The sequence below is a fragment of the Lotus japonicus genome, chromosome 1, assembly GCF_012489685.1.
Source record: "Lotus japonicus ecotype B-129 chromosome 1, LjGifu_v1.2".
NCBI lineage: Eukaryota > Viridiplantae > Streptophyta > Magnoliopsida > Fabales > Fabaceae > Lotus > Lotus japonicus.
The window spans coordinates 56,839,834-56,852,872 of record NC_080041.1 but is presented as its reverse complement, the minus strand read 5'-3'; the positions used below and the strand labels follow the sequence as shown (position 1 = coordinate 56,852,872).

The following is a 13,039-nucleotide window of genomic DNA, read 5'->3' as shown; positions in this document are numbered from 1 at the left end:
TTAGATGAAAAGAAGAGTTTACAAACCTGGTTTAAGAAGTCATGCATTTGTATATGTCTTACAACTGATTGTTGGACTTCAAATCAAAATATGTCATATATGTGTTTAACATCACACTTTGTTGATGAAGAGTGGAGGCTGCAAAAAAGAATTATGAACTTTTCTCTAATTGAGAACCATAAGGGTGAAACCATTAGAAGAGAGATTGAGAGAGGCTTAAGGCAATGGGGAATTGAAAATGTGTTTACCATCATTGTTGATAGTGCAAGTGCAAATGATGCGGCCATCACATACTTCAAAAGAAGTTAGATGCTAGAGGTGGACTAGTGTGTGGTGGGAAACATTTACAAATGAGGTGCTGTGCCCACATTCTTAATTTGGTTGTAAGTGATGGCTTAAAGGTACAACAATCTCCAATTGACAACATTAGGAATGTTGTACGTTATGTTAGGTCTTCTTCCCAAAGAACTAAGAGGTTTAAAGAGTGCATTGAGGCTGAATTGATCAACTCCAAAAGACTTGTGTGTTTGGATGTTGCAACTCGTTGGAATTCCACTTACATGATGCTAGAACGTGCAGAGAAATTCGAAAAAGCATTTGATAGGCTTTATGATCAAGAAACTGATTTTCAAAAATGGTTTCAGGATGATGAGAATGGTAAAAAGAAGGCTGGTCCACCTGTAGAAACTGATTGGCAGAATGCTAGGATATTTATTCAGTTTTTGAAGATTTTCTATGATATGACACTTTCTTTATCAAGTTCTTTGCATGTGACTTCACATAAATGCTTTCATGAGATTATATCAATTCAATTTGAGTTGAAATCTTGGAGTAGGAATCATTTTGAAATCTTGAGATCAATAACATCTTCAATGGGTGAAAATTTTGATAAATAGTGGGGGAATATTGAAAAATTTAATCCATTATTGTTAGTTGTTGTTGTCTTGGATCCCCGATATAAACTTGAGTATGTCACTTATTGCATAGATGATATGTATGATGTGGATTTGGCAGCAAGTATGTCTACATTTGTCATTGACACCTTGGATGACTTGTACAAGTTTTACTCAAAAGGAATTGCTGATCATAAAGATAATGGAGATGGAGATGGAGATTCTTCCAATAGTGTTGTTGCTGATGAAAGGCTTTAAAGGGCAGAGGGTCTGCAAAGTGTAACTCAGAATATGGTTCAAGTTTGGAAAAAGCAAAAAAGGGCAAAAGCGAATTCAAACAAATCTGATCTCGAGAGATATTTGGATGACTAGATAGTGGATTCTGATGACAATTCTAATTTCAACATCTTGGATTGGTGGAAGAGCAATTCTTCTAAATATATGATACTTTCTACCATAGCTCCTGATATAGCTCCTGATGTATTGGCTATTCCGATTTCTACTATGGCATCTGAATCTTGCTTTAGCACTAGTGGGCGTGTGCTAGATGTCTTTCGAAGTTCTTTGTCTCCCAAAATGACTGAAGCTCTTATTTGTGCTCAAAATTGGTTAAATCCGGCTGGTTGTAAGTTTGATGAAGAGGTTGATCAATTTGATAGCACTGAGAAGATTGTTGATGGTAAGTTGATTTCTTTACTTTTTTCAGTTGATTTCTTTAAATTTATTTTGATATCTAACTGATTTATATATTTTGCAGATGTTTCTTCTAAGATTCATGAATCGCAAGGAGGGAATGACACGCAAGAGACTATGCATGTTGATTGAACTGGACAACAAGTATGAAGTGGAGATTAGTCGTAGTCTTTTTGTATAGGCTGACTTTGTTGGGTGAATAGAAAAGTCTTATATAGCTCTGCATGTCTTTTTGTATATGGATGCAGATTATTAAGTAGTTTAGAACGCAAGAGGCTATGCATGTTGACTGAATTGGACAACCGTAGTCTTTTTGTATAGGCTGACTCTGTTGGGTGAATAGAAAAGTCTTATATAGCTCTGCATGTCTTTTTTTATACAAATGCAGATTATTAAGTAGATCAGATAGAGTTGGGATGCATGTTCTTAAATTTATGGGGTGTTGCAATTTGATTTAAAGATACTTTTTGTAATTATGGAAATTAGACTTATTGATGCAGATGTTTCTCCCAACTAAATATTAAAGCTTTTCTCTCTATTTACTTGAAGTTGTATGCTAGGTGAAGCTTGCGTTTTAAGAATGGGTGCGGCTATACTTTATATTTCTTTTTCTATTGTATAATTATATATGTACTTTTCAATGGAGTATTATTTTAGCACTTGGGAATGAAGGGCAACACGATGGTTGGTTCATTTTATTTATTTTAATTTTCAAGTTAAGAATTTATCAGATTATTATTTTCGGTTAAGCTTCAAGTGTCCTTCGGGCCAATCCGGCCTCATCCTACATCGGCCCGGTCCTTGTTCGGCCCGATCATTGTCTGGTTGTTTTAGGTTTAAGGACGGGTTAGGGTCTACAAATTGCCCCGATCGTTATTTAGGGTTGGGTGAGAGTCAATCTACAAGACAGGGTGTGGAAAAAGGTCAAAGGATGGAAGGAGAAAAAGATCAGCAGTACAATCGTAAAGGGAGTAGCCACACCAGCAAACCATGTCAATAACATAGTAAGTTTGATCCAACTGCCACACCAAACAAACACCAATGTTATCTTTGGATGCAAACCAAAAAGCACTTATCGGAGTATCGAAGCTTATTTGTGCATTCTCTAGTAGATAAGCTCAAATAAGCTTGTATCAAAACCGGATTCTAATAAACATACAAAAACACGCGACATTGAATCAGAAGTAGTGGAAACCCCAACCTCGTGAAAGATGCAGTCTAGTATAGAGTAAGACTGAGAAGAACCAGATTCCTTCTTCCTTGCCCCGCTCGGTAACGCGGAAGGGAAACGATGCAGCATCGATCGTTCCTCAACTGGATTATCGTTGTTCCATTACAGGAAACAACAAAACAATGTTTCCCAGAAGGCCTTGCAAACACGAACCTGAAAACGAAAACAAAAAATAAATTGAATTTCAAGTGAAGTGAAGTGGTAAGTAGGTTGTGTGTGAAGGAGTGAATTGAGGGTAAGAGAGCGAACCAGTTAGGTGTGAGTGAGTTAGGGTGCATGAGCTGTTTGGCGAACCATTTGCGAGCTTCCGAGCCCTTCAGCTTCGAGGACGTCAAGTTCCTTGTGTGAAGGCTATGGTTGGTTTTCGGGTTCGAGTTCGAGTTCGGGTTCGGAGGAATCGGGGGTTTGGGATGAGAGGGAGAAGACGGTGGAGGCAAGGAAGCGAGCATGGCGTTGAGTGTCGAGGTGATTTTTTGCCTGGCGGAGGAGAGAGTGCTGCATGCGCCTCTCTTGGTCGGAGATCGCCGATCGCTTGAACGGGCGACGAAGATCGTGTGGTGCCGTGGAAGTGTTTCACTTTCTAGCTGCGTCCTTGTGGTTGTTTTGAATGTTGGTGTTCGTTTATTGTATTTGGTCAAGAATGTTGCTGTTCTTTTTGAAACATGTGTGTTTAATTTTATGGTCAATTTTTTTTTGGCAAATCGAAAAGGTAAATTGCACCCATCAGGAAACGATCCCTGGACCTCCCCTACCCAACTCATATGTCCACAGCTCCTACCATTTGAGTTATCTTATGGGGATCGTAACCACCATCGTAGCAGTGTAGTATATAATTTCGTGCTTGGAACCCTAGTTAGAGTGTAGTATATAATCATGGCCCACGGGTTGGTCCGCATTAACTACAAATCTTGCGAGTTAAGATCAGGTAAAATACATATTTATTTAAGCACTAGCTTTTTTGATCTGTTGTGTTTATCTCGTTGATTTGGACCCCTTAGAGGTTCCAGCCAAGTAGCACGAAGATCCCAAAACTGCATAGTTTCTCCTCCAAAAATGATTTCTCCGGTCGAAGAACGCATTAGGTATTTACCTAAACAGGTAGGCCCTTGAGCGGATCCTACATTAGCCCTAAGACGTTGGTCTCTAACTTGAAAAGTAAATGCTTGAGCTTGAGAAGCTTCTGGTCTAGTGGGTCCATAAAACTCACTAGGATACATGTCCGAAAATAAAGAGAGATCAATCACTTTGGCAAGAAGAGTGAGCGAAAAAGTCTTCTTTCTTCTCCCAACTCTTGGAACATACTACAGCCCCAGGTGGTGAAGAGCTGACATCGAGGTGCCAAACCATCCCGTCGATGTGAGCTATCGGGGGAGAACAGTCTATTATCCTTAGAGTAACTTTTATCCGTTGAGAAACGGCCTTTCCACTCGGCACCGTCGGATCACTAAGGCCGACTTTCACGGGTATCGCTGCTGTCTTTTTTGCAGCTCTTGGGGGAGATCAGTCTGTTATCCCTAGAGCATATCCTAGATCCAATTTTTTGTGTGGAGACCTCCCATAATTGGGCCACCCGTTGTCGTTGATCCCACGTTCCAGGTTGTTCAGTCTTGGACGTGAGGGTGCGTGTTAGAAGTCTCACATTGACTAGAGATAGAGCATATATAACCTTTATAAGGGTAGAGCAAACCTCAACTCTTGAGCTAGCTTTTGTGGTTGAGTATAGGCCTTCCAATTTCTAATATGGTATCAGAGACTATCCTAGATTCATTTGTTGTTTGCTGTGAAGACCTCCCATAATTGGACCACCCGTTGTTATTGATCCCACGTTCCAAGTTGTTCAGTCTTGGACGTGAGAGGGTGTGTTAGAAGTTCCACATTGGCTAGAGATAGAGCATAGATAGCCTTTATAAGAGTAGAAACTTCAACTCTTGAGCTAGCTTTTGTGTTTGAGTATAGGTCCCCCAATTTTTAATATGGTATTAGAGCCTATCATAGATTCATTTGTTATTTGTTATGGAGACCACCGTAATTGCGCCACCCGTTGTTGTTGATCCCACGTTCCAGGTTTTTCATTCCTGGACGTGAGGGGGTGTGTTAGAAGTCCTACATTGGCTAGAGATAGAGTATAGATAGCCTTTATAAGGGTAGAACAAACCTCAACTCTTGAGCTAGCTTTTGCAGTTGAGTATAGGTCTCCCAATTTCTAATACTTAGTAATGCTACTTGATATAAACGAGGAAGTTTAATATTTGAATAGATTTAAAATTTAGTGTCATATAGAGAAACCTCAAGATAGTGGAGTGTTATTTTTTTGTTGTGATGCAAGGGGTTTGGGACGTTCATAGAGGAAGGAGGCTCGGTGGTGGTCTAGTTGAGGAATGATGGTTAGAATTATGGTGCAATGGTAGTTATGTAGGGAAGAGGAAGAAAAAGCGAGATGAGACTGAAAGTGATTAAAAAATTTAGAGGAATCAAAATGAAAGGTCTGAGTAGTCACCCCTCTATTTACCAGACTCACCACCAGGACTATTGATTTAGTGTTTGACCTAACTTTTTTGTAGCTTAAAAGCTCCTTAAAAGTAAAAGTTGGACCAAACAATTTTTTAAAGAAGATCTTAAAATAAAAGTTACTTAAAAATTACTTATTTTTTATGAAGGAAAATTTAAGAAAAACTCTAAAATTAAAAGTTAATCGGAGTAACTTTTATCTAAAAAGTTACTTATTTGTTCGGATTCATATCACTGGACCCTAAATGGAACGACCTCAATTTCAACTATTCCTTAATAGATCGACGTTGTTCTTTTCCTTGCCTCTCCCAGATTTATTTTTCTTTCACTCTCCTCCTTCCTGCTTTCATGATAATTTTTTTATTCTTTCCCTCTTCTCCTTCCAGCCTCCATGTCCAATATTTCTCCATCTACATATATGTGTGACTGCAAGTTTTTTTTTTTCGAGAATTGGGATGAGTTTCATCAAAACATAAAACCAAAGACAAAAATTTCTCCTAACGCATTCACAGAATCATTCTCTATTTTAAGGGAAAACGAGATTTCCACCTTAAATTTTCATGAAAGACGGCAATTATGTTTTTAACCTAAAATTTTGAATATATGATTTTTTTATTATCATGTAAGCAATTAAATTAGTTTCATATTAATTTTGAAATTCTACTTTTAAATAAAATTAATGCTTTAGAAAATCTTATGTCAAACAACTTTTAACTTAAAAGTAGTTTTTAAGCTATAAAAACTGAAAATAGACAAACAACTTTTATCTTATTTTTAAAACTCTTATTTTGAGTTTTAACTTATAAGTAACTTTTAAGCTCCAAAAAAGCTAGGTCAAACACTACCTTAGCAATATTCATGACATACAGACAAAATGACATCTCTTGAACTGATTCAAATATATATATAAAAAAAATTAAGTGATCAATTGCAAAGGGATGGTTTTTTAAGAAATCATTTCCCCTAAGAGTTAGGAACATAATAGTTGATTGAGATAATGGGTGAAAGGTCTGGGTTCAAACCCTGAGGAGAGACTAATTTACTATTTTTTTTTTCATCCAATTTACTAATTTTCTTTTTGAAATTAATTTACTTTTTTTTGTCCTTTGGCCACTAATCTCTACGGGGGAAAGGGACCTTACGTGACTAATCTGTCTCGGGATACGGTAGTGATGTCCCTGACCACAAATGTATTATGTTTAGGGTTAAAATATATAACCGTCCCTGAATTTTGAGCGAAATCTGAAAACCGTCCCTCGCCGGAAAATTATCTGAAATTCGTCCTCGTACTATCAAAAATAAATTTGACCCATCCCTCCGACCGCCTTAGCTCCGGCAAGAGCCATTTTTTATTTTTACCCATACTTGAACTTTGAGCAAAATCTGAAAACCGTCCCTTTGTTATTTTTGTTTTTATTTTTTTAAATTAAAATTCCCTAATTTCTAAGAATTAAATCCAATACCCTTTAATCTAAGCCTGAATTCCCAATTTAACCACAAATCCCTTAATCAACTCATCCCAATTTAACCACAATTCCCAAGTTCTTTCTCCTCCGGATCTTGTTTCTCTTCTCTTCTTCTTTCTTCATCTTCATCTTCATCTCATTTCCTCCACCAACAACAACATTGTCTTCTTGTTGTTGTTGGAAAAAAATTGCAATTTTAATTCTTAGAAATTAGGGAATTTTCAGATTTCGCTCAAAGTTCAGATTTCAAATTAGGGAATTTTAATTCTTAGAAATTAGGGAATTTTAATTTTAAAAAATAAAAATAAAAAAGGGACGGTTTTCATATTTCGCTCAAAGTTCAGGGATGGGTAAAAATAAAAAAGGGCTCTTGCCGGAGCTAAGGCGGTCGGAGGGATGAGTCAAATTTGTTTTTGATAGTACGAGGACGGATTTCAGATAATTTTCCGGCGAGGGACGTTTTTCAGATTTCGTTCAAAGTTCAGAGACTGTTATATATTTTAACCCTATTTTTTACCTCAGAGGAGATCGAACCCGGGCAAGAAGCCTAGACGAAATCCCTTAAGGAAACACATTCACCACTTTTATCATAAAAAAAAAAAAAAATCCATTTAATTGAGTTTCTTCTGTTTTGTTTTTCCTCGCTCTGCATAGACTTCATTCTCTTATTCGCTTCATCATCATCACTTGCAGCAGCAATTCTCTAGGTGCGTATTGCATCCCCCTCCTTCTCTTTGCTCTTTCTCCATCTTCTCCTAAATTATTTTTTTTTCTCCTTTTTCTTTGAAACGCAGTGAACTATTCTATCCAACCTTGTGCATCATTGTCTCGAGTCTGGTATGTTTTTGTTCTTGTTTTTTCTTTTTCATTTTATCTTTTCAGTGAGAACTTGGTCGGCGTTTAGTTGCAATTACTTGCCCTGCCTTAAACGAAAGAAGTTAGTGATGCCTAGGTCGAATTCTTAATAGCTACACTAGAAATCATTGAGCAGCATGTGAAAATTGTTCTTCGAAATAGTGCAGAATGAAAGGTCCCTTGTTCTGATTAATCTTTCAATTTGTGATTGAAGTTGTTGTATTGTAGCTAAAGAAGATTAATGTTCATTTTGTAACATAATGCTTTGTGTTCCATATTTCTTTAATCTGGAAGAAATATCCACATTTTCCTTCTCAAATGCTCACTTTAGCGCTCCATGTTGCTTATATGTGTGTGTGTCTTTCACCACCCTGGTTTGTAGTTTTTTGATTGAAGAGATCTAATTGTGTGGCATCTTCATGCTCTTCTGTAATGTTTTGGGATTTCATATTGGTAGATACACCCAATCTTTCCTAATTCGTTGGCCGGTATGGAGCAAACGGTGTGGGGTCATTTGCCAGTCCTGCTAAGGGCAACTACCAAAGAATCTATTGAGTACATTCTTCAAGCCCTTTGGAGGACCAGAAAGACCGGTCTTCACTCTGCTGATCGACGCATCATCCTAGACATGCTTCAGCTCCAAAATGAATCTGACCTTGACCCAGTGCTATACTCTAATCTCTCTCTTATTTTGTTTTTATAATTATATAATGGCAGTTACACTTTCTGTTAAATAGATTTGTACAAAACATATTTCCCTGTGTTATGCTTATGGCAGGTCTGTCTGTTCATTTGGTTTGAGAAATTGAAACACAAGAAAATATGGAGTGTATATTGTTTCCATTTTATAGTAACAATAAGCAAAGGCTGCAAAGTTATAATGATATCATCTCAAGATGAAAAAAAAATGTTATGCAAATCAGTAATTACTAAAATACGCTTAGTTCTTTGCTTCACTGCTTTGTTCTAAAAAGGAAGAGAGGTTGGGTCTTCTTTTTCTCTAGAAGCTAACCAATTCTGTAGCAGTTCAGTCATTTCATGTTATGATTTTAAACAATCCCCATATACTATAATACATAGAAGCTTGTAAAATGTGTAGCACTTTTTAAGCCTTTTGGATAAGTTGGTGGTTGGTCCTGGGAAACAATGAATTTAAGATATGGAAGGGTGGTTGGTTCCTTCAACTACCATCTTTTTCAATGTGTCAGTAATAGTTTTCTTTAGATGATTTCTTAAGGTACAGATTTTCATTGTAACTCTATCTGCACTTCTGCAGCTTTTAGTTTGCCTCCGAATGTTAATCAGGAGGTGTGTTTACGAGAATATCAGCAAGGATGATATTCCAAAGCTGTTTCCAGGTGATGTTCTGCCCGAATTGCAAAACCTGTTGACACTTCTGTTGCACAAGTTTCAGCAGGAGTGGCAAGAAGATGTGCTGAAAGATCAGGTCAGTCACTTTACTGCAGATTTTATTTGTGAACTAGATTGGATGTTTTGATCTGACAGTATATTTAAATTATTTTATACTCAGAATATAGTGCCTCGATTAAAGGCAATGACATGGAATATGACAAATCAGGATAAAGAATCAACAGACCCTGCGGCTGCTATTAATTTAAAGGTAAATTCTGCTTCTATACTTCTGTAGATGAAATAATTTCCTTCAACACCTTTTATCCTGCACTTGTTTTCCTTCTTTAAACAGGTGAGAAATGACAGATATGGATATCAATCGAGTGGTTTAACTTTTATTATGTATATATGCATTGCGTGGAAAATGATCAAATGTGGTTTTATGTGACTCTTAATTGCATACTTTTCAGCTCCAAAGCGATGCTCGATTTCACACGGGAGAGCTGGATGTAAAGTTTCAATTGGCCACAGATTCTCTAGAGATGATGCTGAAAGCAATGTACAATGTTAGAGACCAGTTTTCAACAATGGTAAGTATTATACTTAACTTTGTTCTTTTCTTCCAACTGATTTGGAATAGAAATTTTGTAACTATATGATGTATGATTATATATAATTTTGCTGTATGATTTTCTAATGAACTTTTTTGTGTGCGGTCATAATGAGCTTGTTATATGATATCACTTGTCAGGATGAGGTACCAAATGGGATTTAGTACTAGGAGCCAATGGAGTTCCAAAACAAGATGTCTGAATGAAAGGTATGCTTGACTAATTTATTACTTGTTGCTTTGAGATTTTGCACATTTGTTTTTGTCGTGAGAGCGGCCATAAGTAACCTGTATTCGAGATTTTAATTTGAGCATGTTCTATGACTTGATCACGAATTAGTTAAGTCAATTTGCATTTGCTTCACATGTTTAACTCATAAATGGTCTTCATGCAAGTTATATAGAATGAGTTTTGTATATTGATTTTACGTGGTGGTTTGATTGGACAGTTGATCTAATCATATGGTTCAATTAAATGGTCTTGTATCAATGAAGTTTTATCCCACTAGAGGGAGAAGCGAGAAATTACATTGGATTTGCGCTTATATATTAGACATTTTATTACGATGGGGTGTAGGTGGGTGGGTGACTGGGTGCATTTTATTTATTTAGGGAGAAGGTGGGGAGACTATATTGGACCTTTTTAATTAAGGAGCAAATGAAATGGGTAGGGACCGTATCGGAACCAACTTCAGGCATCATGTTCATTTGCGCTTCAGCAACAACCAGATGGGTAGGGATCAAACACTCCTTGAAGACTAACTTATTCCTTCGATTTCAAAAGGCCCTAGACTATGAGAAAAATGCGTTCAAGGCCGTTCCATTATCAACTTCCATCCAACTCGATAGCCAATCCACAAATTTCACCTGAGCATCAGAGATACGGATTGAGAGGGAAGAGGTAAACCAGATAGTGCGGGTAGCCGGGCATGATAGTTGATAAGAACAGATGATCTACCGTTTCTGGTTCCAACGAACAGAAGGGACAAGCCATGTTGATCTGAATACCTTTTTGTGCCAGATTAGTAGAAGGATTGTTAGAATTTTGGGTCACAAATGTAGCATTTAAATGTGTTAAAGCCATTATTTAACTAGCCAAAACTTAAGTGGTCTATTTGATATTGATTTTATGGCTAAGAGCATATGTGTTATGAAAGGGTATTATGTAGATACCATAAGACAATATTCTAAGAGCATATGTGTTATTGAAAACTGAGATGTAACTGAAGTCTGTTACTTATATGGGTTATGGTCCCCATTTGTAGACACGTGAAAAAAAAACTCTCTTCATCTCCATCAGAAGAGAATATTAGGAAACCCTAAGGTGATCTACAACTAGAAGATCACACTCTTAAACCTTCAACAATTCCCAATGGACCTCTCATGGGGGAGAAGCGAGGATATAGACCTAGTTATGCGTGGACAAGTGTCCTCCGCTGTAGTTGAATTTTTGAAAAAGATGACATTTGGAAAATAGGCGATGATACTAGTGTGCGTATTTAGGATCAATGATCATCAGATTCCTAAAGGCCCCCTATTATTTATTGCCAAAATTTGGCGGATAAGGGTATTAAAATGGTTGGGGATCTCATATAGTCCATGGCCTGTTGGGGTCGCCATCTTACCTCTTTTGATTTTTAGCCCTGAAACTGCTCATAATTTTTTTTTGCATTTCTCTATCTACTTATTCTCAACAAGAAATGTTTATTTAGCCTTTTAATGGTGATGGTGTTTATTCAACTCGTTCAGGTCACAATTTTATTAGGCAGCAGGCATAGTCCAATTCGGCCTCATCTCATCAGTGGCGGCTCTTGCCCCTATAGCTTGGAAGCGCCTTTGGCATTCAAAGGCGTTACCGAGGTGTAAGGAGCTTGTTTGGAAGACTTGCTATGAGATTGTTCTAGTGTGGGGTGCTCTTAGCCGTCGGGGAATGAATGTGGATACTTTTGTCCTTTTTGTGGTGTTGATTGTGAGACCATTGCCCATGCTTTGTTGTTTTTCCCAGAATCACAGCAACTTTGGTTTGGGTCCTCTCTTAGATTGTGGTCCTCTCTTAGAATCACAGCATCTTCGGTGCAGTTCTTTCACAGTTTCATGCAAGGTGGGAATGATGTTGCTCTTCAAATTGTATTTGGGAAAGGAGGAAAAATTCGTTTATGGTGATGGTGCAGATTCCTTTGGAGGTGGTATTCCAGCGAGCTCATAGCTTTTTGCCACCTCCAGACCTGCGAGCCTCAGCGAGGGAGAGCTTGCAACTCTAGTCTACCTGGAGTCGCCCATCAGAGGGGATTGAAATTATCAATTTTGATGCCTCAATGAATGGTTTGCATATTGTGGGTTTTGGCTTCGTAGCAAGGAATTTCGAGGGTGAGGTTTTAGCTGCGGCCACTGCTTCCTTGTTCGATGTTTTTCCACCGCTGATTCCGCAGGTATTGTGTCTGAGATGGGCTATGTCCTTAGCTACATATTTGAGTGTTAGGAGAGTGTGCTTTGATACGGAGTGTTTGTAGCTCTTCAACATTTGACGTAAACCAACAGTTGGCAGATCCCATATTTTCTATGTTGTTCATGATTGTCGTGATCTCGCTCTTAGTTTAGATTTTATGGATACCTCTTTTGTATATAGAGGTGGTAATAGTGTTACTCACTCCCTAACTTATTGTAATTCAGTTTGGATGGAGTAAATGAATACTTCTATGTTTCCTCTAATATGTTAGTTAGTGCCACTTCCACAGTGAGTTCATTTGATTCTTTCTTCTTGAAGAATCTTCAGGTAGCTGGGATACCCGTTTTTACAAGCTGAGATCTGCAAAGATATAAAAAACAGAACATAGTTAATGTCACTGTCAAAGAAGATCAGTTTTTTTTTAACCTAAAAGAAGATCATAGTTAATGTCTTCATCACTTTCTAATTTATTGGATAAACATGTAAATATGACATGTGAAACACAGGAATAATTTGTTCATATCTGATTACGTGAGGGAAAAAAAAAACTATTATCAATTGTTGTTAGTGATGGGCACCCTTCAACTTGCTAGGTACCAATTACGATGGCAAGTGGGCAATGTTGAAGATCTTAAAGGCAGTATAAATTACAAAAAAAAAAGGCAAGAAAATTGAGATATAATATCTGTGCATATGCACAGGATCAACCATATATACCTAGATATTTGTAAATTATGCAGGGTCAAACTTAGGTCATCAGTTCAAAAAAAAAAAAAACTTAGGTCATCAATCAACCATCAACTAATATGGCGCAACACGACCAGCACCCACCGGTAACAGAGGCTATTGCGCAACAAGACGCTTCCTCCAAGCATCGACATCCAGCAGAACCGTCGTAATGCATGATTCAACTTCCACTGGTTTCTACCCAAACACTGCTCGTTCCTCCATCTCCTTCTCCACCATAACACTACCACCCCTAAG

At 37.6% G+C, this 13,039-nt stretch overlaps 1 protein-coding gene and 1 pseudogene across 1 annotated transcript; one reads left to right on the top strand and one right to left on the bottom strand.

Annotated features, from left to right (window-relative positions):
• Window positions 1–2,485: 2,485 nt before the first annotated feature.
• On the bottom strand, window positions 2,486–3,381 carry LOC130739614 (uncharacterized; annotated as a pseudogene).
• A 4,014-nt stretch (window positions 3,382–7,395) lies between these two features.
• On the top strand, window positions 7,396–12,357 carry LOC130731065 (uncharacterized). The gene is made up of 8 exons (XM_057583255.1): window positions 7,396–7,498; window positions 7,586–7,628; window positions 8,104–8,310; window positions 8,923–9,093; window positions 9,178–9,267; window positions 9,470–9,589; window positions 9,751–9,819; window positions 11,359–12,357. Exons 3-7 carry the CDS (start codon window positions 8,137–8,139, stop codon window positions 9,772–9,774), a joined length of 579 nt encoding a protein of 192 aa, XP_057439238.1. The 5' UTR covers window positions 7,396–7,498; window positions 7,586–7,628; window positions 8,104–8,136; the 3' UTR covers window positions 9,775–9,819; window positions 11,359–12,357.
• Window positions 12,358–13,039: the final 682 nt, after the last annotated feature.